General features: G+C 51.1%; 1 protein-coding gene across 8 annotated transcripts; it reads left to right on the top strand.

Annotated features, from left to right (window-relative positions):
• Positions 1–8,059: 8,059 nt before the first annotated feature.
• Positions 8,060–24,966, top strand: TCOF1 (treacle ribosome biogenesis factor 1). 8 transcript variants are annotated; one of them, XM_065734722.1, is made up of 18 exons: positions 8,060–8,178; positions 8,374–8,429; positions 10,213–10,355; positions 11,001–11,110; positions 11,239–11,578; positions 12,396–12,490; positions 12,951–13,175; positions 13,570–13,839; positions 17,017–17,179; positions 17,337–17,482; positions 19,348–19,536; positions 19,786–20,029; positions 20,263–20,348; positions 21,090–21,306; positions 21,619–22,173; positions 23,225–23,349; positions 23,887–23,923; positions 24,390–24,966. In XM_065734722.1, exons 1-17 carry the CDS (start codon positions 8,068–8,070, stop codon positions 23,917–23,919), a joined length of 3,108 nt encoding a protein of 1,035 aa, XP_065590794.1. In that variant the 5' UTR covers positions 8,060–8,067; the 3' UTR covers positions 23,920–23,923; positions 24,390–24,966. The 8 variants fall into 8 exon arrangements, with proteins under 8 accessions (XP_065590794.1, XP_065590797.1, XP_065590796.1 ...); XM_065734725.1 differs by having other exon boundaries at positions 19,348–19,521; positions 23,887–24,966; XM_065734724.1 differs by having other exon boundaries at positions 19,786–20,026; positions 23,887–24,966.
• The last annotated feature ends 339 nt before the right edge of the window (positions 24,967–25,305 follow it).

The following is a 25,305-nucleotide window of genomic DNA, read 5'->3' as shown; positions in this document are numbered from 1 at the left end:
CTCTCATTCGTAGCCCTTGGGTATGTTTTCCTGAATGTTTCTACTAGAAACAAATCCCTTCTTGGGCTGTGGGTGCGGGATCAGCAGCGCCGTGCCCGTATCTCCATCCCACCCATTGCCAATGGGGGTTTTCTGCTCCCTGTCACGTGCAGGGTGGTTGTGTTGGGAAGCTGAGAGTACCTATATCAACGCTGCAAAGGGTGATTCACTGCAATCTGCAGTAATCCTGAAGCTATACAAAATCTCTAATAATAGGGCTTCGAAAGCGACATGTTAGCCGAGATAAAAACTGCCTGCAGCCAAACCCAATCCTGCTCTGCTGAAACTATAAATAAAAAGGTATAGCCCATACTCAGCTCCCAGGAATGAGAGCAGAGGGTGCAGCTCAGCCCAGGATCTGAGCCTGGGATTGGGATCCTGCCCCAGGAATGCACACACGGGAGAGGCAGATGCCTTCTGTTGGTTCTGGAGCAGGCAGAACAGCAGTCCCGCCGCCGCTGAGGCCCCGAAAATCTCTTTGCCATTAACACCGCGCGCTGCAATGGAGCGCGGCGCTGGCGCGGCCAAAGTCAACAAGAACTTCGCAGGGATTTTAGCAGTGTCAGGGGCAGCTCCACGGCTGGAGCCAGCTGAGGATTTACTGTCACCATTTTCACCGAGGGCTGTAAAATGCAGCGTGTCACAACTCGGTCATTAACGTTAGCCATAGTGCTCTTTTCTTTCATCCCTATGGCTCTGCCCGCAGACCCACGTGATGCTTTCTTCCCTGGGGAAGCCTTTCTAGTGCATCCAGGGCACAGGTTGGGGAAGGAGCAGGTCTGCCCCACCTCTGCCCACTTCCCACCGCGGCTCCAGGGAGGCTCAAAGGAGCCCTTCTTAGGTTTTTGTCCAAACAAATCGTGCGGCGTTTCACACCAACCACTTTAAACGAAACCAGACTGTTTAGTCCAAGTGATTACTCATAAGCAGCATCTAATTACTTCTAGTATTTGAAGAGAAAATAGAAAAATCTCCTTGGAGTATACACTGCAGCTTCGAGGAGAGCCCGTGCCCCTGGATGCACGTCCTCCTTCCCCATTACAGCCATACACCATTACACCCCATGTCCCTGCAGTCCCTGGATCCCATGCACACCCCAAAGCTCCCAGGGGTGCAACTGGCCCCCTCTCCATCTGAGCAAATGCTCCTGATGTGCAGTTCTCCCTCCCAGTATCCCTACCGGTGCAAGCACTGCAGCAGATCTCCCTCCTGATATGCACTATTGGTACATGCACCTGTACAGATCTCCCTCCTGCTATGCCCTACTGGTGCATGCCCTGGTGCATGCATCAGGGTGAGATCCAACCCCACTCTGTGGGAAAGCAGCTGATCCCAGTGACACAGTGAGCTCCCATCCAGCAGCAGATAGATGAGGGCTGCCCTCCTGTCTGCTGCTCTGCAGGCGTTTCCATGGGGTTGAGAGGGAGCTGGCTGGAGCTCAGCGACGGAGATGTTGTCAAGCCCACACCCACTGCCCCGGCCTCCTGGGATGGTGGAGGATGAGATTCAGCCTTGGAAGGATCCCAGAGCACTTTAATCTTCTGTCTCAGATGTGGCTGCTGTAGAAGCAGAAATGTGGAGATCGCTGTGCAAGAAGCCCCCTGATCATGCTGCTCACAGGGGATGCCCTGGCTGGAAGGCAGAAGAGGGGACACGGGTGGGCAGTGGAAACTGCTACTTCCCCTAAGGAAGGCAACAGAGGCTGGGATCTGTCCTGGACTCTCCATGGGGACAAAATACTATGGGAATATCAAACACAGGGGCTTTGCAGGATGCGCCTGGAATGAGCCACCTGGACAGCAGGAGCTTGACAGGGATCCACGGAGCAACTTCCAGCCCCAAGGCCACAGCCAGCAGTAGGTCGGCAGCATGGGTGGGCAATGTGGGAAAAAAACAAAGGCCATTGCCTCCTCCCTAAGCACCTCCCTCTCCTCTTTTCCCTTCATCCAAAGACAGGGCATGTCCCCATGCCCCAGCATCCAGGAGGAGCAGGGCAGCATCGCTTTTCCTTTGGATGTTTACTGAGTTCTCTGTTTTTCCAGAATTACTCTGAAACGTGGGATTTGCATTAGACCACCAATAGGGAGCAAGGGTGAGGTTTCTTTCCTTGCCTGCTGCAGCAATGGTTGAGAATTCTCCCCTCTTTTGGCAAGGGGAACATGTTGCTGATGCCAGCACCAACGCTAACAGAAACCAGGTGGAAAAAAAGTCCTCAGCTTCCCAGCACCAGGATCCCATTTCCAGCCAGCGAGGCCTCCAGCAAGGATTTCCAAGAGCCTCTGGTCACCCAAGGGCAGCTCGGTCCCCATTGGGCTGTGTCCCGTGCCAGCTGGGGACATCCTTGCATTTGTCCAAAGCCACCACTGCGCAATGGGACTTTGTCACCCTCTTGTGGCTACAAGGGCTGACGTTGGCTGGAAATGTCCCACCCAATTCCCATCCCACTCAGATCTCAGGGAGGAAATCAAAGGCAGAGGGAGGTTCAATCAGCTCTATCTGAAAGTCACTGTGATGATGTCCAAGTTTCTAAAGAAACTTGGATAAAACCCCAGAGATTAACAACAGCTCAGGGCTTTTCTCTGTACTGGAGTTTTGTCTGCTTCCAAGAGAAACATATATATGTGCTTTGGTGGAATCTCTGTACATTTTTTTGGTGGAGTGGCCGCAATAAATCCCTTTATTGCAATAACCCTCGAGCAAGATAAGGCAAGGATCTCTCTGCAGCTCCCCAGGAGAGGCTGGAGATGGCTGTCTGACCCATGTGTATGTGTTGCTCCTGAGTGAAGCTTGAGCTTTTCAGGTACACAGAAATCCATCTGGACAACGCAGATGGAGGCAGCATGGACTACGTCCCAGTGGAGCTGCTCTCCACCCCGTGTTTCTCCTTCCATCCCCTCCTTTTCCTGCCGCACGGCTTTTGACATGAGTTAAAGCAGCACAGGAACGCCTGGCGGGGGAAAAATAATCCCCCAAAGCTTTGGCTTCGGGAACGCAAACACAGCCCCTGTCCCACTCCTTCCAGGTAGAGCTCCTGCAATCTGGGTAAACACGACGGGGCTGACCCGAGTGTTGGTGTTGGCTGCACTCACCTCAGGGCTGCCAGGGGGGCTACGCTTAAAGCTGGCCCCGAGCAGGGCTGGGAGGGGGGAGTTAATCATAACAGCCCTTCTGCTTGCTCCATCCACATAGATCTGATACAGAAACAAGGAGCTGAATGGTTTAATGCTGCCGTGCCTGTAGACACGCAGGCAGTTGGATATACCCAGAAACATATTTCCCATCTAGATTAAGATTAAGCATTCTGTGAGCAAATTTTCATGCCACGTCTTCTACTCACTGGAGTTGTCAAATCTGTTCTTCCAGCTACCCAAACTAAAAGACTGCTTTATATTCTGTAGGTTTAGAGGTGACTTTTTTCCACAGTTAATTAGTTTGAAGCTAACAGGGCTGGGTCTATCGGTTCCAGTAATGGAGCCATTGGGATAGGCGTAGATATAGATATATTTTTTCACTTCTGAACTGCTGTTTCTCATCTGGCAGCAACTGAGTCAATATTATTTGATGCTGGTCTGCTTGCTTAGGCAAAATGACCCGACCATCCCCAGAAACCCCAGCGGCAGGAGACCACATCACAGCCCCCGGGTTTGGCTCTGCGTTCCCATTCCTGCAGCACGGTCATGAGGCCAAGGGACAGGCATGGGGACACGGCCCCACTCCCCAAAGGGACTGTGGGTGAAGCTGGAGCTGGCAGGGGTGGCTCTGCTATGCCAATCTCATTCCTGGGGACAGAGTTCCTTCACCTTGTGTGAAAATCCTATAAACACAACACGGGAATGGAGCATAATGTACAAACCCTGTGTAACCAAAGGCAACGTGGAGTAGATGTTTCAGCGGGTGCAACTTTGCCTTCACAAATGTGCCTGGTTAGTTAGCTGATGTCACTTGGACAGCCAGGTCCTGAAGGGCACCTGCTTCTGTTGGATGCCTAAAATGACCCTAATTGTATTTGGGAAGCATGAGGCAGAGATTTGCTTGAGCGAGGCCGAGCCACAGCGGGGCCATGTACACAAAACAATGCCATGATTCATCTGAGATTGCCATAACCCATCACATTTCATCAGGATGCTGTGGCATTTAAAATGGCATTTCCTCCCATCTGTTGTGCATTAGCAGACAAAGAAAAGGAGGAGGGGGAAGAGAACAGCTGAATAAGGGGGGCGGGGGGAGGGTGTGAAACGAGATTCTGGAGTGAGGCTGTTCCTGTGGCAGCTCCTTGAAAAGCTGTGGGTCGAGGGAGGGGAACTCACTGCAGATCCTCAGCCCCACACTGCTCCCCCAGGCACACAGCAAGGGATGGAGGGATGCTGATGGCCTGGGTGACTCAAAGCCTCACAGAGCAGCACCTGGCAACCCACTGTGCACACAGAGCTGTACAATGCTGGCTGAGGGCTGGTAAGATGGGGGCAGTGAGGAGTAAAGCAAGTTCCCCAGGCCCACCACAGTGGCCATTTCCTTTTCTTCTCCTCTACTGATTTCCCATTGCCTACTCCCTTCCCTCTCTGATTTTCCCTTGAAAATAAGCACCTCTTCCCCCATCCCCATTTTTCCCTTCCCACCACCCCTTTCCCTCTCACCCTTTCACTCCTGTGCTCTCACCTTCTCTCCCCTGTGTCCCTTTGCAATTCCCTGCCATCCTCCTTCTACCTCCATCCATCTCTCTTACACTCCCCCTATCCTGCTCCATCCCCATTTCCCCACAGGGAGCATCCCAGCAGCAGGACACCAGAAAAGCCATAGAACAGCTGCCCTAGAGATGCTGTGTGAAGCATCCTGATGATCTTGCCTATAATGGGGTACATTATGGGTCAGATTTTTGGTCAGGGCCAGCAATCTGATGCTAAGACCCACCAGAGTCAACTGCTGGTGGTGATAATGCTCCTGTTCCCAGGCAGCCATCCTACCCTTTAGATGGGGGATCCTGCAGAGGCAGGGTGAGCAGTTGGAGGCAGAAACTTCCTCAGGCAAACAGCTGTGACCACCCAGTATCCTGACTCCATAGATGTAGCACATCCATAAAGATCCAGACCCCATAGATGCTGAGTACCATGCCATAATCCCTAAGGATCAAAATGTCTCTTAGCTTTGTTTCATGCAGCCTTCATTCCCCAAAGCAACAACAGGCAGAATCAGCTCCGCACCTGAAAACTGCACCCAGCTTAGCAGCACCAAATAAAAATGTCCATGCATGGCAGAGGATATGTTCCCTGTGGCTGCATCACACTAATCCTGCAGACTTGTAAGTGGACAAATACATAAAAAAGATGCTTGTAGCTTCATGAACAGAGAGCAGAGAAATGTCCCTGCAAGCCCAAGGGTCCAGCAGGCGTGCTTAAGAGCCTGTCAGCTTCCATAGGGAACAGAGGAAGAATGACGGTGCCGTGCAGCTGCTAGCAGCCCCCCGAGCCTGGGTTTGGCCAGGACACAAACGGTCATTCAGAATGGAATAGGTGTGGACAAGTTTTACCCCAAGCAATAAGCAAATAGCATGTGAAAGTGGCAGCGAGCAAAGCTCTCAGCTTGTGAGGCTGAGGGCACGGAGCGGGCTGTGCGGTTATTAGCAGACTGAGCTGGCTACTAAATCACAGCTGTGTTATCCCCTGTCTGGGTTTGACACTTCTTCCTCCAATCTATTCGTGACTCAGTGTCTTGGCATGGAAAACGCATACCCAAGAGGTTAGCTTTTGAAATCCACCAGGGACATTTCACCTTCCTAAAATAAAGAGTGGGCAAAATATTTTCAACGTCCCTCCAAAAAAAAAAAAATGCAGGAAAAAAAAATCACTCCTTCATAAGTGTATGTTGTTGGGTCTCAGCTGGCTTCAGGCTGAGGTCAGTTTTCCTATTTATAATCATGCAGCTGTTTGCTGACTGACTGAGTAACCGTATTTATTATCTGGAATGTTTACCAAACGCCTCAAACACCTTCTCTACCTGTAATTGTGGTGCAGAATATATATCTATGTTTTCAGATTAGTTCATTCAAGTGGCTTGTTACTACCAGGCCCTGCTCTGTGGTTTCCTACAGGTATTCGTGTGTTGAAGGTATGAAACTTTGGACTCGGGTGACCCTGAACTGCAGTAGACACTTGAGGAAAAAATGGAGTACGTTTCTAAAGTCATTTGTCCATGGGCACTCCAGGCTTCAATATTAAGAAATGTGTAGATGTGGTACTTAGGGACATGGCTTAGTGGGCAGTACTGGTGGTAGGAGGAGAGTTGGACTAGATGGCCTTAGAGCTCTTCTCCAAACTTAATGGTTCTATGATCCTATACTCGCCTTTCTTGCAAGCAGCACCTTCTAAACATGTTTTCTCTCCATCTGTGTTCAACTTCGTCTTCTTCCTCTCCACATTCTACTGGAATTGACCAAAACCAAATCGAACTCCTTTTTCATGTGGCATTAGTTAGGATAGCTTTGTTGCTTTGCAGAGATCCTCTCCTTTCTGCCCAAAGCCTGGGCAACCCTTCCTATTCATCAGTAGACTCTCGTGGAGTATGCAGGGATAGAGGTGGAAGAGGTTGGGTTGGCTTTTCCTTTTCCAGAGGCCCCTAAAGTCATCTTCTCCAGGCAGTTGCTCCAGGATGTGTTAGCTCCATATGCTCTGTCCTGGTCAGTCCATGTCAGGATGCACACTTTCTGCCATAGAATGTTTTCCTTATCTGGCTCTTCCTCTTCTTAGCTGGAGAATAGGGTCTCCAAAGCAGACGATGGCTTGTAAGTCCCATAGCCTTTGTGCAAGGTCATCCCAGAGCAAGGGAATGCTGTCCTGGTCAAGCACAGTGTCACCTTTGCAGAGATCATGGCCACATTTACAGCGAGCTTCAATGACCATCTGTGCTGGGGGTGTGACCTCTAGAAATGCCTAACCAAGTCTGTGCTTCATTTACAGGAGCTGTAAACCTGCCACCTGGCTGGTGTTTTTTTTTTTTTTTTGCTTTGGATGATGCTGGTGTCAAAGAAATTTGGTGCAGGAGCCAGCTGGAGCACAGTCAGTTTTATATTTAATCCTTGCTATAAACGCAAATAAAGGTACTGCATTTTGTGTGAGTGACAGACACACCATGGTCATTATTAAACCTTCTAAAAATAAACCTCTGCCAAAGTGACAGGAGCCAGATTTTTCCTGGAAAGTATCAGCATGGGGAGGGGGGTAACGGGGCAGCCCTTCTGCCATGCAGCCTGTCTCCAACAGCTGCACTGTGTCAGGAACTCCTTCTCATTGTTTGCTTTGTCTTGCCCAAAAAATGCCTGAGCAGCTCCTTGCAGCAGTTTCATGTCTATCCAACAGTAAATCAGTCCAGAGCAGTGAGCTCCAGAGTGCTCTAGGAGTGAGGCCTCCATCCCCACAGGACAAAAATTTAGTGGCTGTTACTGCAATAATCACTGCCCTGCCCACACGCCGTCGGTTATCAGCCTGTCCTCTTTGCAGGAGGTGTCTGATCTCCTGCTGGAATGCAGTAATGTAAGAAGCATCAGTACACATCTCAAATATCCCTTGAGCTCCCCAGGCCCAGACGGTGCCTAGGTTTGTTTCACTGGGCACATCTCTGTTTGCCACAGAGGTTCCCCATCAGCCTGGGGCTGCCTGGAGCTGCTCAGCAGAGGCTTGGTGCCTGGTCTGGGCTCCCCTCAGCCAGCCCAGTTCCCTTCTGGGTTTGGCTTCAGGTCTCAGCTATGCTTCCTATCATGTCACGGCTTTCCAGGGCTACCCCCGCTCAGCTCAGTGACCACACCGAGCAAGACTCCAACCAACACATCCCAATCCCAACGCGATCCAAACGCAACGCGCCCCCACCTCAACCCTAAATCCAAACCCAACGCCGACATAACCCCACCCTCACCCCCCCCACAGCCCCAGCGGACACTTCCGGAACTACGATTCCCAGGAGGCCGCGCGACCGGAGGCGGATGTGACGTCACCCAGCGCGGCACGCGGCGCCCGGGGTAGCGCGGAGCTGGGCCGCGCTATGGCGGCGGGGGATTGCGGGAGGCGGGAGCTGCTGGCCCTCATCCACCAGCACCTCCTGCGTTCCGGTTACTCGCGGGCCGCCCGCGAGCTGCAGGCGCAGCTCGGACAGGTAACGGGAACCAAGTCGGCTTCGGTTGGGCTGCGCTCGCGGGGTGAGGGCCTGAGGGGCGGCTCGGCGCGGGGCCCGCGCGAGTAGGGTCGGGCCCGTGGGCAGGGTCTGCGCGCGGTGCTCCCGTGGCCTGGTGCGGCCTCCTGAGCGCAGGGAGCGCAGCTCGGGTGCTGACGCGTGTTCTCTGACCTCCAGAAGTTGCTGCCGTCTCTGGCGACGTCGCTGGAGGAGATCTTCACGCACTGGGAGAAGTGAGTTGGACGCGTTTGGGCTGGGGCCGGGCAGGGGGACGCGTGTGGCCGTGATATGCGGGGTTTCCTCTTTGTGTGGTGGCTGTACTCTGCAGCCTTCTTCCTGCCCTGGTTTCAGATGGCAACGATCTCTTTTTGTTCACGTTTCCTTAGCTTTGGGATTATCGTTGATTAGTTTTGAGATGCTAATGCTGTTGATGTTGGGGTCTGAAGGATGCTTTGTTGTTTCGCTTTCCTTGCCAAGCCACGTGTTTTATTTATACTGTTGCCTGGCTGCAGCCTGTGCGAGCTGCACGTGGAGAATGGGCAGAGGCTGAGGTGTCACACCCCTCCCAGCGCCCTAAACAAAGCACAGGTAGCACATCTCCCCGCAGTAAGGATCATCGAATCGTTTGAGTTGGAAGAAACCCTAGAAGACTATTTGGTCCAACTCCCCTGCAATGAACAGGGACGCCCACAGCTCGATCAGGTTGCTCGGAGCTTGATCCAGCTTGGTGGAAAGTCTCCAGGGATGCCTCTCTGGGCAGTGTGTTCCAGAATTCTCCTGTTTCCAGCCAACCCTGTCATGCCCGTACTTGTCCAGTCCCAGAGACCTCGCACATCGTTATCCCACTGAGTGCTCCACCTGAACATTTGCAGCACAAAGCCTCCAGCTGTGTGCAGTGAGACATTATTTGTTCTCACCCTCTGCACTTTGATGCAGAGCCTGGTGGAAGCTGCAGGGCTGGGGTTGTGGGGTGTCAGTGGAGCTGAGTCTTGGTGCCTGAGCTGAGAAGTGCTTGAATGGAAGCATTCCTTTGGCTGTGCACCCAGCCTTGGGAAGGTGTTTGCTGCAGATGCATCTCCTTCTAGAACACTTGGTGCCTTGGCCTTGCTCCTGCAGGAGAAAGCCTGGATCTCCTTAAAAATGGAGTCGTATAAGAACCAGGTTTTTCCAGTTCCTGCCTCTAACGTTGTATTGTTTTCCTGGGAGTTGATGCTGACCTTCTTCTGTGCCTGTTGTCCTATTACTTTTAAACCTAAGGAACAACATGACACTCATGCTGTCTGATTCCTCTGGTGTCACCCTTACCTTGTGATTCCACCCCACAAGTATGCAAGTTCTTCCTTGCCTGCCCTCACTACATCTGGTTTGGAGTTAATGTGAGGGATTCATTCATTTAGGTTTGATTTATCCAGAAAGTGTCCTGCTTGGCCGAAATGCTCACGTCTGGGTGATCTGTGATCCTCTAGTCTTGTCACTTCGTGGGCTTGAAAATACCTTTCCTCAGACTGCTGCAGCTCCTTCCCATCTGACTGAGACCACCCTTGGGGCTGTGTTCCAGAAACTCTCTTGCAATGAACCTAGCAGTTGGGATTTGGAGTTTTTTAGGAGTGGCCTCCTTGCTGGACTGTATTTATTGTTAGGGGATGCTGGGTGGGTGAGGAAGGCTGCAAAGGTGCTGTAGTGGTGGGAATGCTGGACAGGTTCAGCCCTGTGTGCAGCAGCAGGAACACTCAGAGCACTTGCAGCCCTCAAAGGTTGCTGCAGGATGAGCACCTGAGATCATCTCTGCTCCCCTGCATGTGATGTACAGAACCTCTGGCAAATTCTTGGCATTACTTCTATTGTATTACCAGCTGCTGATGAATTGGGGAGGCATTCCTCCCCTCCCTGGGAGCTGTAGAGGAATGACACTTATTTGTCCTCAGGCTTAAGCCTGGCCTGAGAGTGGATGATGTTAAATTTTTCAATTTGTTCTTTCATATTTCCTTTTTTTGACACAAAATCCTTTCCTCTCAGAACTCCCTCGAAAACCCGGAGAAGAAAGCTGAGCGATGAGGAGGCAGCCATCCCAGAAAAGATCAGAGTTCCTGATCCTGTGAGCAGCTCTGAGAGCTCAGAGAAAGAAGAGGATGAGAAAGAGAAGACGAAAACTGGAAATGGTAAGAGTCTGTGATCTCCCTGGATTTCACAGAGTAGCAGCGAGGGATTGTGTAGGAGCAGTTCAGTTTGCTTGGCTAGAGAGAATGCTTGAAAATCAGTGGCTCTTCCCTCATGCTCTTAGGACAACAGTTTTATCAAATTTATCTCTTGTAGAGTTCTTGAGGAGCGCAGATGTATGCTGAGGCCAACAGAATCCTTTTATGATTCAGTGGGGAGGGAAGGGGTTGGGTAACGTAGCTTGGGTGAAGCCTTAGGAAGTGAGCCCCAGCTGTCTGTTGGGACAGCAAAGAAGGGTGTTCTCACAGATGAGGGAAGGACATTTTTATGTGGTCTGGACAGCCCTGGTAGTGTTGATGTGGGAGGCATTGGCTTGTGCAGCCTAACAAAAGCCCATGTGCCTAAGGTGTTTTAGCTCATTCTCATCTGCTGTACTGCATCCCCTGGAAATGTGCAGATCATGTCTTGGCTGTGGAGAGGAGGATGGGGTGGAATCGAGGCACCTATATTTTGCAAGTGTAGTGGTTGTGGTATTGAGGCAGGTGTAAAGATGGGGCCCTGCCCTGTCTGCTGGGGGCCTTCTGCAGACCAGGGACTGTTTTGATGTGAGAAAGTCTGTCTGATTTCTCTGTGGCTTTCCTGTGCAGCAACCAGCCTTTCCCCAGTCACGAACTCAGCAGTGAATGTAGATAGTAGTGAAGATGATGATGACTCCTCATCAGAAGAGGAAACGCCAAGTGGAAAAGGTGCAATTACGGTAAGGGGGTACTGTCTCCTAAGCATTATGACTTGTCTGTGTGCAAAATTGCTGCTAAAGGTAATGCTTAAGGTCTAGTTTTGCCCTTCATTTTTCTACAGGGTTCTAATTTTGTTTGTTTTCTATAGGTGACACCAGCTGTAGTGAGTGGCAAAGCTGCAAACTCTTTGCATTCTCCTGTTAGACCCACTGCTCCAGGAAGTAAAGTAGCAGTGCCCTCTGCTGCAAACAGAACTGTTCTCTCAAATAAGCAGCAGCCCAATGCATCAGGTGTGGCCTCAGCCAAGGCTGGCCAGAAACTGCCTGGTCCTGGAAAGCCTGGACAAGCTGTGAGCCAAGCAGGACAAAGCAAAGCTCCAGTAATGACCAAAGCAGCAGAAAGCTCCAGCAGCAGCAGCAGCAGCAGCTCATCAGAGAGCGAGGACGAGAAGGAGACGCCGACTGTGAAGGCCCCAGTCCCCAAAGTGGGTAAGGAGCCTGCAGGGCAGAGTGAATGCATGTGTGTGTGCTCTGGCTTCACTGCAGATCAGGTCCAAACCATGCCATTAGCATGTTGCTTTCAGTTCCCTTGCTGGAAAGCTCAAAGCAATCGTTGCTCCTGGGGAGACTGCGAGAATGCTGGAAAGCAGGCAGCTCTGAAGCTCTGTGGGATGAATCCAGCATGCTTGCTTCCATTTTGAGCAGCAGATGTTGTGTTAAGGAGACTGTCTGCATCTCTGGCAGCATTGTGCTCTGCAGGGCTGAGGATGAGCGTTGAATATCTGGAGGAGATGCAGCACTAATACAGTTGATGCTTTCAGCTTTCTAGATAGGCACATCAGCATCTTTGGTTGCAATTGCAAAGTGATGATTATTTTAGTGTGTTATGTGGTCTTTATGGAAATATCTTTTACTGCTTTTTTTGTTGGGGGTGAGGAATACATTGCAAAAGCATTGAAAATTGTTCCCTTGACTTTTTCATAGGAGGTTCAACCAGGCTGGGGTGACCCTTCAGGGAGCTGTTTGTAAATGGACAGTTCCCTGCATGGTCAGAGAGAGGCCAGAAAAGGATTTCTTATCTGCGTGTACTTGGGGGAGTTGTGTTTGTGGGTAGATGTTTGTGTGGAGAAGCAGTTCCTAGCAGGCAGCTGATGCTTTTGGAAAGACCAGGCTCTCTTCCCTGCAAATCCTGTTAGCCACTCTCTGCTGCTTGTTTTGTTTTCTTGACTTCAAAAGCTTCATTAGCATCATGCTCAGGGAGCTGAGAGCAGGCAGCAGCTGTGTAGTCTCCTTTCTCATGTTTCAGAGCTGAAGCAGGCAACTGGGGCTGCTGAGAGCAGCAGTGAGGATTCAAGTGATGAGACATCGTCTGAGGAGGATCTTGTGGCCACGTCAGTCCAGGTAACCTCTCAAACCCAGGGTTCTCATCCCCAGGAAATCACTTCTCTTCCCTTGAAAGAGAGAGAAAGTGCTGCAGTGCTATAATCTGAGAACATCCCTTTCAACCCTGGGTGCGTGAAATCTCCAAATCCGAGACCACGGGAACGTGCTGTACAGCTGAGAGCTCCACTAACCTTTGCCAGCAGCAAACACTTCTGTCCAGTTCCTCCCGGTACCTGAAATGGAAGGAGATCCTTCGATCTGTACGAAGTGATTAAACACAACTGTACAGATGTGACATGCAAAAGGAGGGCAGGTTGGCCAGGCTGCCTGTGGACAAGTGACTTGCTTCTAGTGCTCAGCCTTTCCTGATCAAAGTCAGCATGGTGACCTTGCTTAAAACAGACTCTGCAGTTGTGACTGAGCCAGTTTCTTCTCTGCTAAGTGTGTAAAATCCTCCTGTTCTTCCTCCTGTTCCCAGGCAAAACCAGCTGTTACAGCAGTGCAGGTTAATTCAGCACCTGTGAGAAGTGCACCTCCTACTCCAGTGTCCACCAAGAAGAGCACAGTGAAGCAAAGAGCAGTGACACCAAACCAGGCCAAGCATGGCTCAGTAACGGTTCCAGTGGCTGCAAAGCCTGATGACAGCTCAGAGAGCAGCGACTCATCAGACAGTGGAAATGAGGAGCCTCCATCAGTAATCCAGGTGCATCTATCTGTCTGACACTGTCCTTGCATGCCTCTCCAAGGCTGGGAATTGCCCTGGTTGGATTTGTCTCGGCTATAAATTAAAATGGCGTATAATTTGGCAAACTGTAGTGCAGCTTCCCTCCTGTCGAGAGATCTCCAACTCGCCTCTGGAGGTGACTGGTAATATCAGAAGGCTGATGAAGAATGTCTGGTCTTATTTCCTTTTCTTGGGGGACTATCCCCAGGCAGCTGGATGAAAGGGACTCCTTGTCTTTTCTTCCAGCTGCTGATCTTCCTTCAGCATTTACCCAGGGAGCTCTAAAATCTTCCCTTGTTTACAGTCTGAGGAAATTAATTATGCTACTGTGGAATTTGCCTTCTTTCACACTGTTCTTTCTTGTCTTGTCCAGACAAAGCTATCTTCAAAAACCTCCCAGGCCATGCCATCCCCAGTGAGAACCACACCAGCAGCATGCCTCTCTAGCAAAGCAGCTCCAGCAAAAACACTTCCACTGTCCCAAGGGAAGCCAGCACTGAAACCAACAGTGCTGAAGCAGGCTAAAGCCACACCAGGAAGGACTGCTGCTCCTGCAAAGCCTGCTGAAAGTACAAACCCGGCAGAGAGCACTGACTCTTCAGGCAGTGAGGAGGATGATCTCCCCATGCCCGTCAGCCAGAAGGTAGGTGATGTTCCTCAGTGAGCTGAATGCACTGATGTCCCAGCAGCAGCATCTTCTCTGTGTAGGAAATAGATGCCAAGTGCCTCCTGTGAACTAGTCTGATTCTGACTGATTCATTTCATTTGTGCCTTCCCCCTCTGGAGTGTGGAGTTGTCATTGGTTTGGTCTTGCTTGACTCCCCTGTACACAGTTGTTGTAAGCTTGCTCGCTCTCTCAGGGCCACTCAGACTAGAGGCAGATCCCTTTGTGAAAGCATCCTCAAGTCCATTGTATGGACACCTGCTGCATTGAGTCTGAGCTGCAGAGCCTTTTGGAAAGCGCCCTGAAAACAATGTTTTGGAGATGGCAGTTATTATCTGCTGGGGAGGAAGGGAATCCAGGGGCAGAGCCTCACGTGTCCTTGCAAGGAGGCTCTTTGTCAACGCGTCCTTTCAGTATTGACAGGCAGGAGCCAGGGAGGCTCTGCATTTTTGTCTTTATAGCATTGGTCCGCTGATGTGGGTGGAGGGGGATGCTTTTCTAACAGTTGGCTCTGTGCTGCTCTCTTCCTGCATTATTATACGTAAAGATGCAGCTCTCTGTGGCAGGAGCAGCTATTCTGTTAGCTGTGCCGTGGGGGATTCATTGTAAATCTATTGAGACTCATCCATTCTAGCAGGGTTGCAGTTGAAGGACATAGTAAGGTGGGTTTATTTTCCCCCAGTGCCGATTTGAAGCTGGCAGCAGCAAGTAGCTGTCTTGCCAGTGGCTGTTTAACCACTTCAGCATCTTCCCTTTTGCAAACTGGCAATTACCCTTCACTAAATGTAGTTAGCAAAGAAGAGCTTGTCATCGAGGGAGCTCTATTTTTGCCAAACAGGCTGTTCCTTCTTTTGTTAGTAGCCTGCAGGCTGGGACCTCAAGTGAAGCCTGAAGATTAAACCATTAGGCTTAGCTCTGTCCACAGTCCTGTCCTCCCAGTCAAACTCTTAGCTCATCCTCACCATCTGCTACTTGGGCATATGCTAACCACTGACTTGCTGTATCCTGCAACTTCCTCTGGCTTCTGTGCAAGATCCAAACAGATACAGAGCGTTGGAAGCTGCTTCATCTTTCCCTGTGGGGGTGGATTAGCACAATTAAAATGAACATCATGCCTAAATTGAACTGCTTAATTGGTGTGTTTACCCCTGAAGACTCAGGAATATTTAGTCAAAGAAGGTGACAAGGTGTTGGCTTATTTTTGGAGGGGAGGTTAGTGGTTGGGGGACAGATTGACCTTAAAGACCCCATGAGCTGCCTTTCTTTTGGAAATGTCTGTTCTGCTCTGCTTCGTCTCTTCTTAATGTTGTGGGCCAAAGATGACACCCAAGCCCACTGCAGACTGGCTTCTGTTTCTGCTTACCAGGACTGGGTGTAAGCTGCATAAATGCACATGCTGGGAACTTGTGTCATCCCAGAACGTCCCAGGAAAACCCACACAGGCTGTGCTGCTGGAAGTTGTGCCTGCAAGTTTTTGTCCTAGACTGCAGGTCCTGTGGGGAGAGGCCAAATCTCCCAGGAGATGGAAAGTCTCTGCCCCTCCCTCCCCAGATCCAGTCCCTATTCTCACGTGCAGGTGGCAGTACTACCTTCACTGTGTCGTGATACAGCTGAGCTATTGATTTCATTCCTGTTATCCTGTGCTGAACAGACAGCAGCAGAATGTGATTGTTACAGTTTGCTCATTGCACGTGGCTTGGTGTTGCTTCCCCCTCTTGTCATGCAGCGCTGCATGATGCAAATGGACCCAGCGGAGTGACAGATGGGTTGTGCAGGAGCTGAGTCATCACTCGTACTGATCCTCAGGCAGCTCCTCGTTTGGGGACTGAAGAAGCAGGAAAAATGATTTCCTCTCGAGTTATTTTCCTCTTCTCTGAGTTACTGCAGTACCTGTGACTCTAAGCTGTCAGAACCCCCCGCCTGTGTTACCCTGCTCAGCCACACTGCTGGCCTGATTCTGTCTGGAGCCATGCCATGGGACGTGGTGGCCATCAGCCATCTGGCAGTGACAGGGATCAGGTGGATGGAGGGACCTTGGCCTCTGCTCAGGAATATCTGAGGAATCCCAAGGCTGTATAAAAGCTTATGGTGGTTTCTCTGTGGATGCTGTGATGTTTGTTCTTTGCCAGGATTCCTCAGTCTAGTTCTTCCACAGGTCTTTTCCAATCTCTTCTTAAGTTAGAAAGCAAAGCAGCCTTCCTGCCGTGCATCCAGGCAGGGGGGTAAGCCAGTGCTGGTGCTGTGAAGGTCTTAAAAGGGAGCAAGTGGGGTTTGATCTCGATAGATTTTCGCCTTGCACAGCACTGCCTGGGAAGGAAAGGGAACGCAGCTAGCACATTCATGTAGGCCATGTGAATCCTAGTGCTGGCTTCAAGCATTTCTCTCTTCAGCACTGCAAATCTGGCCTCTCTCCTGGAGATAGTGACTCACTGAAATCAAAACAAAACAGACAAGTGAGACTTGCTGCCCCCCCTCCCAAGTTCTTTCAGAGGTTTCTGTTTCTCTAAGCAGAGTCAAAATGTGCTTGGCTTGTTCCGAGTGCTGTTCTGTAATGGGATAAACATGCAGATGCTGTTGTCTGTTTAGTGTTTGGCTTGGAGATGATAAACACTGCCCCAGTGGCAGCCCTCTGTGGGGCCGTGCCAGGAAGCACGGTAGGATCCATCCTCCTGCGAGGCGGCCGGGCTGCTGGCCAGGGCTGGTGGAGGGCTGAGAGCAGGCAGGGCTGGGTTTGCAGTATTGCAGGGCTGGAAAATGGGGATGGCGGGAGCTGTGAGCAGGGCAGGAGTCTGTCTTACCCTCTTGCAGCAGACCCTGAGGCACCAAGCAGCCTGTCAGCATGCAGGTTGCACGGGGGCTGCCTGTCCTGGAAAGCTGATGCTGCTCTTTGGCAGAACAGCCCAAAGATGAGCGGTGAGTGGAGTAAACTGAGTGGGTGCAGAGCACTGCGAGCTCAGAGAATATCTGCGGGTAGTGAAGCTACTAGATCTCTCAGCAGGCACTCTCCCTCTGTCACTGCTAGCCTTCAGCAGTGTGCAGGAGGGATGTCTGCAGCCTTCTGCCCAAGCTGTGAGAGCACGTCCCAGTTGAGTTGCAGGGTTCTTTCTTTTGTACTAACATCACATTCCTGGGCCTGTGTTGCTTTTTGTTGTTCAGAGGTTACCAGAACAGCCTGGGCCTGTTCCCAGCCTGAGCCAGGCTGCTAAAGCTGCAGCTCCTGAAAAGGCAGTGGAAAACACCTTGAAGAATGAGACCTCAGAAAGTGGAAGCAGTGACTCGTCTGACAGTGAAGAGGAGACACAGCCTGCACTGCCTGCTGGTGAGTCTTGTGTTAGTGACCAGGGCCCCTTGCCTTGATCCTCATGGTTTCCTTCTCTCCCCTGTAAACAGAACCACACAGCCTGTTGGTGATAACCTGGATAGCCAAGGAGAGCAACTCTTTTTCAAAGTAACAATCTCTTGTGCTTCTTCTGCAGCGAAAAGCAATGCTATGCCCCAGCCAACAAGTGTGAAGAAAGTACCAGCTCCCACGCCAGCCCCAGCACCTCTGCTGCATATGGACAGCAGTGATGACTCCAGTGAGGAGTCGGATTCAGATGAGGAAGTAGTCCCCCCCACACAGGTAAAGAGCTCCTGGGTGTGCTGGTGCTGAGGAGATATCTCAGGACTGTAGAATGTAGTTGAGTGGGTGATGGATGGTGCAAAGAGAAGCCCTCCTTTCAGCTGGATCAAGGTTTCTTTGCAGCATCTCTGGTCTTAGTGACCCCATCTCTGGGTGTGCTTTTCAGCAAGCTTGGTGTACGTGAGAGCAGTGAAGGGTGTGAATAATTTGCCAGGAACATGACTAGATGTGTGAGCCCAGAGCTCCTCTGGGTCTCCATTCCCTCTGCCCTACTCCAGGGACTTAAACAGGCTGGAAAGGCAGCCAAGTCTTTGCAGGCAGAGATTTTCCATGAGCTGGGTAGCTGGTTTCCCCCACCCCGTTTCCTCCCAGACTCGTTGCAGGGGGATGCAGCTGGAGCTTTTTGCTGCTTACCATGCCTCAGGAGGCTGGCTGGATCTGTGCTGGGGGGGGCGAGGGGGTGGGCACAGTGCTCTTGCTGCCTTTCAGCCAGAGGAAGACTCAGACCCCCTATTTTAGAGAGTGGAGATGGCCCCATATCTGTTGTGAAGGCTCTCCTGAGTGTTCATGAAGCTGATCCCAGCTCCCTCGGCCAAGTCTCATTCATACTGCATCTTTGTCTCTCCATGCTGGTACTATAGGGCCATAGCTGAGCTCTACAGGGCTTGAGCTGCCTCTGCACGAGAGTATCTTGGGTGTCTCTGCACCCCTGCTGTAGCTTGAGCCCAAGAAAAATGTCACACGAGGAAGCCTTGACTGTGAAGTGCGGTTGTCATTCCTGTATGGTGGGGGCTTGGATGCTGCAAATGGGCTGGAGCCCAGGGCTGAGCACCCAAGTGCACTTCTTGTCCTACTTGTCTACGCATACGTGTCCCATTTCTGGCCAGCACCCTTGCTGGGAGAGGGGGATGATGAGCATTCAAGGCAATCCTTCCCCATGCTGGCTATTACTATGGCCAGTGGAAAGGCTGCCTTCTCCCCAGCTGGTGGGCAAGCAGCCAGCCTGAACAGTCCTTGATTAAAGCTTATTTATAATAACAAGACTGTATAAAATAATGCAGTTGCTGTAACTTGAGCTTCGTGCAAGACGGCTCAGAGCTCTCCTCAGCTTGGCAGTTCTCTGTATTGTGCAGTGTTGCCTTCTTTTTCGAAAGCCAGATGTTGTGTGAGAAATGTCAGCCCACAAAGACCCAGCTTGTCAGAGATGGTGAGAGGGAGGGCTGCTCACGTAGCCTTGTTTGTAACACAAACCAGGAGGCTGAGAGTTCCTTTGCTGCCCCTGCTACCTCCTCTGCTGGTGTTTGTGTCTTGGACCTGATGTCAGTGTCTGGTTTCCATGCCCGTGGCTCTTCTATTTTTAACCTCTCTTACATTAAGTTTGATGAGAAGCTTCAAGTGTGAGGAAACACAACTGCTTCTTGTTAATTTGCTCTTTAATCCGTGACTTGCTTGTGGACCTGAAGGCAGATTTGACCTGGAGTTGGTGTCCTTGCTTTATCTCTGTTGCCAATTAACCCTGAATGTGTATGTAAGAGAATCCAGCTTGCCCTGAAAATACACTCTGCAGTAACAATCTTGCCAGTGCTGCCATGGATAGATATCTCTTGTCCTGCAAGCACATCATGCTCTGTCTGTGGGCCCTCGGTATGGTCGCTTTTTGGGCAGTGAGCTAATGCAGTAGGCATGTGCAGGGTGCTGGCCATGCATGAGAGATCACAGTTGACGAAGCTGACCAGTGAGGGAAACAGAATAAGAGCATTGAGCTGTGCTGAAAATGAAGGATGTAGCAGTGGATTGGTGTGTGCTTCTGTCTGTTTTCTCTCCAAGTGGTGCTCTGTCCTAATTTTCTTTCATATCTATTTTAGACTCTGTCCCAGCAGAACATCAAACCAACCAAGGCTTCAAGCACAGTGGCTGCCAAGGCTAATGCCACACCACCTTCAGGGAAGGGGATAAAAGCACCTCCTATCCCTCCAATTTCCAGAGTGTCTGAGAGCTCAAACAGTGATTCCTCAGAGAGCAGCGCAGTGGTGGGAGAGGTAAAGATGGAGGAGGTGAATATGGGAAGCTTCCCTGGGGAGAGTGGGCAGAGGGGGGGGGTGAGTGAACTGAAGCCTGGGGCTGGTACATTGTCTCCTTCTGTGGGAGCATGCTCGGGAAGGGGAGAGATTGCTCTATTAAGATAGAGAACCACTGTTACTGCACTCATATGGCCAAGCCCAACTGTTCTAGGCTGCTTTGTCCAGTCGTGGGCATGAGCAACTGTTCCTTTTTCCATTTGCATTTCATCTTTCTCTCCTTAGGCTGTTCCTCCTGCTTGCCTAAAGCAGACAGCTCCCACAGGGAAAGCTCCTTCAGCCAGCCCTGCTGCCCCGCAGGCTGCTTCCATCCTGAGAAGTGCCACTGCCAAGTTGAAGAAGCCAGGCCCACATCCAGCACAGGATGCCAGGCTGAGCCAGACTGCACCACTCACCCAGGCAGAGAGCTCGGACAGCAGCAGTTCCTATGACAGTGACAAGGAAACACCCAAGCAGCCCCCCAAACTGGGTCAGTTCTCCCAAGAAGATGCTCTCAGTGCTGTGGGTCAGCATTTTGTTCCCCTGTGGGAGGTGTGTCTCTTTCACATAGTGGTTGGAGAGTGGTTTATTCTCTCCAGCTCTGCAGGATGCTCCCCTTCGGAGGGAGGTGGCCTGTTGGTGGCAATTCTCACGTGCTAGGTAGATGAACTCAGCCCCAAATCAGCAGTGGTGGGTTTAATGAGATGAACTGTGCTCCTCCAGCAGGCATGCTGCAGAAACCAGGAGGGACTGAGCCAGATGACAGCTCTTCATCGGATTCCAGTGAGGATGAGGAGGCAGTATCACAGGTATCATACCTGAGCAGGCTGGGATCCATCTTGCAGCTTGATCCTAAGTAGGAGATAAAAGGTTTAGTTTTCCACCATAGCAAATGGAGAGCTGGGTTATGTTTCCTAGCAGGAAAGTGAGGGCTCCCCAGCACAGTGCTGTGAGCAGGGCCTTCTGGAGTGGGAAGGCACAGGCTTTGCAATCTGGAATGCTTCCCCAGGCAGCGAGGCCTTAGGTTCAGAGCTCATGATGCCTTTCCCTGCAGATGGTAGGTGCTGGTGCCTTGCAAGGGTTAAATGAGGAGGGAGAACTGGTGTGTAGTGCCAATAGCAGCAGGATTTCTCTCCCCTTTTATTTGTAACTTAACCCGCATCCAAGCCATTAAATTCCCTCTGTAAGTAATGTGCAGGGTGTGCAGACATCTGCAGTGCATTAACTGTGCGTGGGTGCACGCTAATGGCCAGGAGCCTCCCCCAAGCATGCTTTACTGGGTGAGAACAAAGGAGAGACCCTACCACCATTAGCTCTTGCTGTTGCAAGCTCAGGGTCTGTCTGTGCTAGCTCCCCCTCCTGACAGCCCTACCTTGCCATGGCCTCTCTGCCGTGCTGGCTGAACCATGCGTTATCACTCTGTAGGTGGTCAAAGTGGGGGCCCTCTACTTGGAGTATGGGGGCAATATCAGCAGAGAGAGATCTGTGTACCTGGTGCGAGGGAGGCTGCCCTGCTGTGCTGTCTCCTCAGTGTGTCTGTGCTGTTTCAGTCCCTCCTCGCAGGTTATTTGAGCCTCTCCAAGAGCCCAGCAGCACCTCAGGCACCAAAGACTGTTCCCCTCCAGCCTGCAGGCAATGCAGGGCAAGGGAAAGCAGCTAGCTCCCTTGCCAAAGTCCCCGTGAAAGCAGCTCCAGCTGACAGCTCCAGCAGTGACAGCAGTGACTCTGACACAGACGTCGAGCTGGTGTCTGCAAACCACAAAGCAGGTGGGTCCTTTGGCAAGGCTGGGAATCTGCCTGGCTCAGGAGCAGAGCTGTGTTGGCACAGGAGTATGTGACACTGGGACCAGGGCCTGTTCTCCTTGTGTCTCCACTACAAAACCCAGCGTGGTGTGCTGCTGCCGTCTGCTGGCTTCCCCTGGCCATGACACAGCTGTCTCTGCTGTAGCTGGGATGGCCAGCAGATTTTTGCTTTGTAGGGAGAACTGGGTATTTTTCTTCAAATGCATGTTCTTCTCCTCTGCCAACTGTGGGAACACTCCTGGAGTCGTCATCTCTCTCTTGTCACTGTTTCCACAGACAACAAACCCTCTCCAGGCCAGGAAGCCACAGGAGCCTCCAACAAAGTGGCAGGAAAAATTGATGCAAGTCATGCCAACCCCAAACCTTCCCCAGTCAAGAAAGCTCTGGCTGTGAAAGAGAATGACGTTGAGGCAAAAGGGACACAAGGGACCCCATTGCCATCTGTGCTGCTTTCCACCCCACAGCCTGCAGAGCCGAGCTTGGGGAGCAAAAGGGAGGTCACCACTGCTGCCGGAGTCCCTGCAGTGCAAACACCTGGGTTGGAAGAGAAGAAGAAGAAAAAAAAGGAGAAAAAAGAGAAGAAGGAAAAGAAGAAATCTTCCACAGCAGACAAAGCTGTGAAAACCTCTAAGGGCAAAGACAAAGAGAACAAAAAACAGAAAGCATCTCAGAAACGGAAGCGGCCAGGAGAAGATGGGGCTGTTGGGCAGCCCAAGGAAAAGAAGCGGAAAGGGCAGGCTAATGAGGAGGTGCCCAAAAAGAAGAAAAAGAAAGCAGCTAATGATCCAGAGAAGCTGCCAGGCAGCAAGGAAAAGAAAAAATCAAGTAAAAGTAAGTTTCTGTGCAGTGTCGTGTGGGGCTGCATTCGTGGTAGGTTCTTGCAGCTGATGTGTGCTCAGCCTCTGCTGCAGAGCAAGCACCTTCCCATTAGCCTTGTCTCCTTCCTTTCTGGCCCTCCCAAAGCCAGTGCCAGATTTTTAACTCCCCACTTTAGTATTTTTTCTGCATCTTCAGCATCAGGTCATACTGCAGGCAGCCAACTGGGCTCTCCTGCCTCTGTCCCACATCCAGCACGCACAGCAGGAACCACTTGGACTGATCCTTGCTGCTTGCAGAACAAGCTGATGTCCCTGTGCAGATGTCATGAGATGACCTGCCCCATGGTTTTCTCCTTTCCTGGCCTTAGCCAGGGCTGGAAGTATCCAGCTCAGGGCTGGCAGAGGGATGAGGTGTGTGTGTGCTGAACTGCCTGAGGCCTCAGTGTGCACCTTGTGATGCCTGCCCACCTGCACTGGGCTAACACAAAGGCATTTTTTTTTTATCCTTCGCAGCTCAGAATGTATTTGCAAATCATAGCTGTTGTATGCTTCTTCATGAGAGTGAGAGAGAGAGAGAGAGAGAGAGAGAGAGAGAAGAGGGAATGGGTGGGCCAGATCTGCTGAGCTGTCTGTTCTGCATAGATGCATCCCTTCGTTTTGGAGGAGACAGCCTTGCCTGTCAGCCTCTGTGTGGGCTGTTGCACAGACATGCACTGGAGCTTCTTGGTACAGTCGTGCTCAGCTGAAACTTGTGTCCATCTGGTGTTGGTAGCTCCCTTTGCTTTGGTTTCTGGTGTGTGCTCAGCTGCTCCAGTACTGAAACAGTTCCTCAGGCTGGTTGGGCAGCAGCAGGTGAGAAGAAGGGCATCCTGCCTAATTCTGCCCACACACACGCACAGATCAAACTACTCAGTCCTGAAGGTACTGGAGAAACAGCCGTGGGCACAGTGTCCTTGTGGCACAGCTCTGCCCTCACCCAGAGGTGCTCCTGTGGGCTGAATGTGATCAGAAACTCACCTCCTCCTCAACCTGCTGCTCCTGCTTCTCTTTGTGTCCCCTCACAGAGGTCATAGTTGACTTTTCTTTTCCAGAGAAAAAGTCAGGAAAAGAAAAGAAGAACAAAAAGATGCCCACAGAAGGGGAGCCGACAGCAGATGGCTCTGCTGAAGTTCACAAGAAGAAGAAGAAGGTATGTGGGAGACCTGGGGGCAGAGTGCCATGGGGACAGCCATTCTGAGGAGCACTTGTGACACTCATTCCTGCAGCACGTGAGGCTGGAGGGGAACAGAGCCACGTGCTGGCCTTGCTGACAGTACAGAGCCTCAGGACACTAAACCCTGACCTTTGGTTGTTTGGGACTGGGGTGGCTTGAAGAAGGGCTTTTTCCTGTATCCCCTAGAGAAGATGCCTTCCCTTTAAGTGAGCAAACACTGAGGCCCTTTTGTTTTCAGGGAACTTGTCTGAGGAGTAAGTGCTCTCTCTCCCTTTCCCTGTCTGTTCATCTAGCTGTTTTCAGCAGGAACGAGCTCTGAGTGCTTTGCAGGCTGTTGCATCCCACACCAATGGCTAGGAAGGGGTGGCAGAGAGAGACAGGGTGTTCCTTGTTATGGATCTGTCCTTGTAGAGATGACATCTGAGAAGCATCTGTGGCTCACAGCGCTGCTCGGTACTCCGTGTCTGCGATGCAGAAATACTGATTTATTTTTCACCCTTTCCTTTTTAGAAGAAGAAAACAGCTGAGCTGGAAGGATTGTTGTGAGAAGGTACATGGCCCCGTGGGAGCTCTCAGTTGGTACCTCTGAGCAGCGGTAACCTTGGCCAAATTCAGTGCTCCTGAGCCAGTCTTGGGAAGACATTGTGCCCTCTAAACCACCCACTGTGTGAGGCAGCCTGGCCCTATGTTAGAGAGCCAGGGAGTGGAACAGAATAAGGAAAGTCCTACAGAAGTGTGCTGGCTTCTCTGGATGTTTGACCTCAACTCTTTAGCTGCAGAAATCCGGATGCCCAGCCCAGATGTTGCTGTCCTCTGTCACCAGCAGAGATAAGCGGCCTCTGGCAGTGTCTGTCTGTCCTGGCTGACCACAGGGAGCTTGGAAAAGTCGTGTGGATTAGCTGGTGAAGTTCTAGCCACCTGGAAGTGGACCAGATGAATCTGCCTCCACTCTGCTCAGCTGTATGGCTGTTCAGTCTCTTCACTATCCCTAATTCTCTTAACTCCTCTCCCCAAAGGTACTGCATCCCTGTGATTAAGGATTTATGGGTGAAGATCAAACGGAAGAGTGGAAAAGGAACCTCATCAGCAGAATTCCAACTTCTTTTTCTTTTATAAATAATAATTTATATCTTCTTTTAACTGTGACTTTTAGAGCAGAGTGATGTAACTTTCTGCCTCCTGTCCTGCTGGGGCCCAGAGCTGTGTTTATTGCCCTCCCTGACAGCTCCTGTGCTGCACTAGAACTGAACTGAGGGAGAGGAGCCAAGTGTGCAGAAACTGCTTTCCTCCTAGCTGATGCCCAGCCACCCTTTTTCTCTTCACAGAGCTATATTTTTAAGAGAAAACTTTTACTCTTTTTTTTTTTTCTCCTTCTGTGATTTGTGGTGTCAGACCTTTTGCTACCTACGGAAGAGAGCTCTTTGGGTTTAGTTTTTATTCTAACAAACACTGATGGCAGTGGTTATTGTGTCCCTGGAGTTGCACTGAGCAGCTGTGTCCAGCAGCTGTTCTCAGCCAAGGCTGCATTTTTTTTTGTTTCTGTTTTTTGGTTTTTTTTTTTTTATGGAATACAGAATAAAAGAGGAACGGTGAGACTTTGCTTCAGTGGGGGATGGGGTGAGGAGCCCTCTGCTCTGGGTCAGGGCTGTGGGGCTGAGCTGACTCCAGAGGATACTGCAGGTAGGAGGGGGAGTACCCAGCATCTTACCCAGGTTCTTGGGCACAGTTTTAGCTCCTGGGGCTATCTGAATTGCTTTCTGCTACCTCAGTGGTGAGGAAGAAGGGACCAGGCTGTTCTGGTTGAGGCCAGGAGCATGGTAACGGAACAGGTGGCTGAAGAGCTCAGCTGTTTTCTTCCCTTTTTATCCCAGGATAGTTGCAACCCAGTTGGCATCACTGCTCAGCTTGAGTTGCTTACAAGGCTTTCATGTC

Source organism: Cyrtonyx montezumae, unplaced genomic scaffold, assembly GCF_038088225.1.
Source record: "Cyrtonyx montezumae isolate F1298 unplaced genomic scaffold, pur_monq_1.0 scaffold_18, whole genome shotgun sequence".
NCBI classification, from domain to species: domain Eukaryota; kingdom Metazoa; phylum Chordata; class Aves; order Galliformes; family Odontophoridae; genus Cyrtonyx; species Cyrtonyx montezumae.
Note: the sequence above shows the minus strand (reverse complement) of the source record. Positions and strands in the feature narration are given on the sequence as shown.

What these genes read in the sequence shown, in the direction of transcription:
- TCOF1 (XM_065734721.1), top strand. Translation starts at nt 8,068, where the DNA reads ATGGCGGCGGGGGATTGCGGGAGGCGGGAGCTGCTGGCCCTCATCCAC. An exon ending in TGCAGGCGCAGCTCGGACAG is followed by an intron (nt 8,179 to 8,373) that starts GTAACGGGAACC and finishes TCTGACCTCCAG; the next exon opens with AAGTTGCTGCCGTCTCTGGC. An exon ending in GTGGAAAAGGTGCAATTACG is followed by an intron (nt 11,111 to 11,238) that starts GTAAGGGGGTAC and finishes TGTTTTCTATAG; the next exon opens with GTGACACCAGCTGTAGTGAG.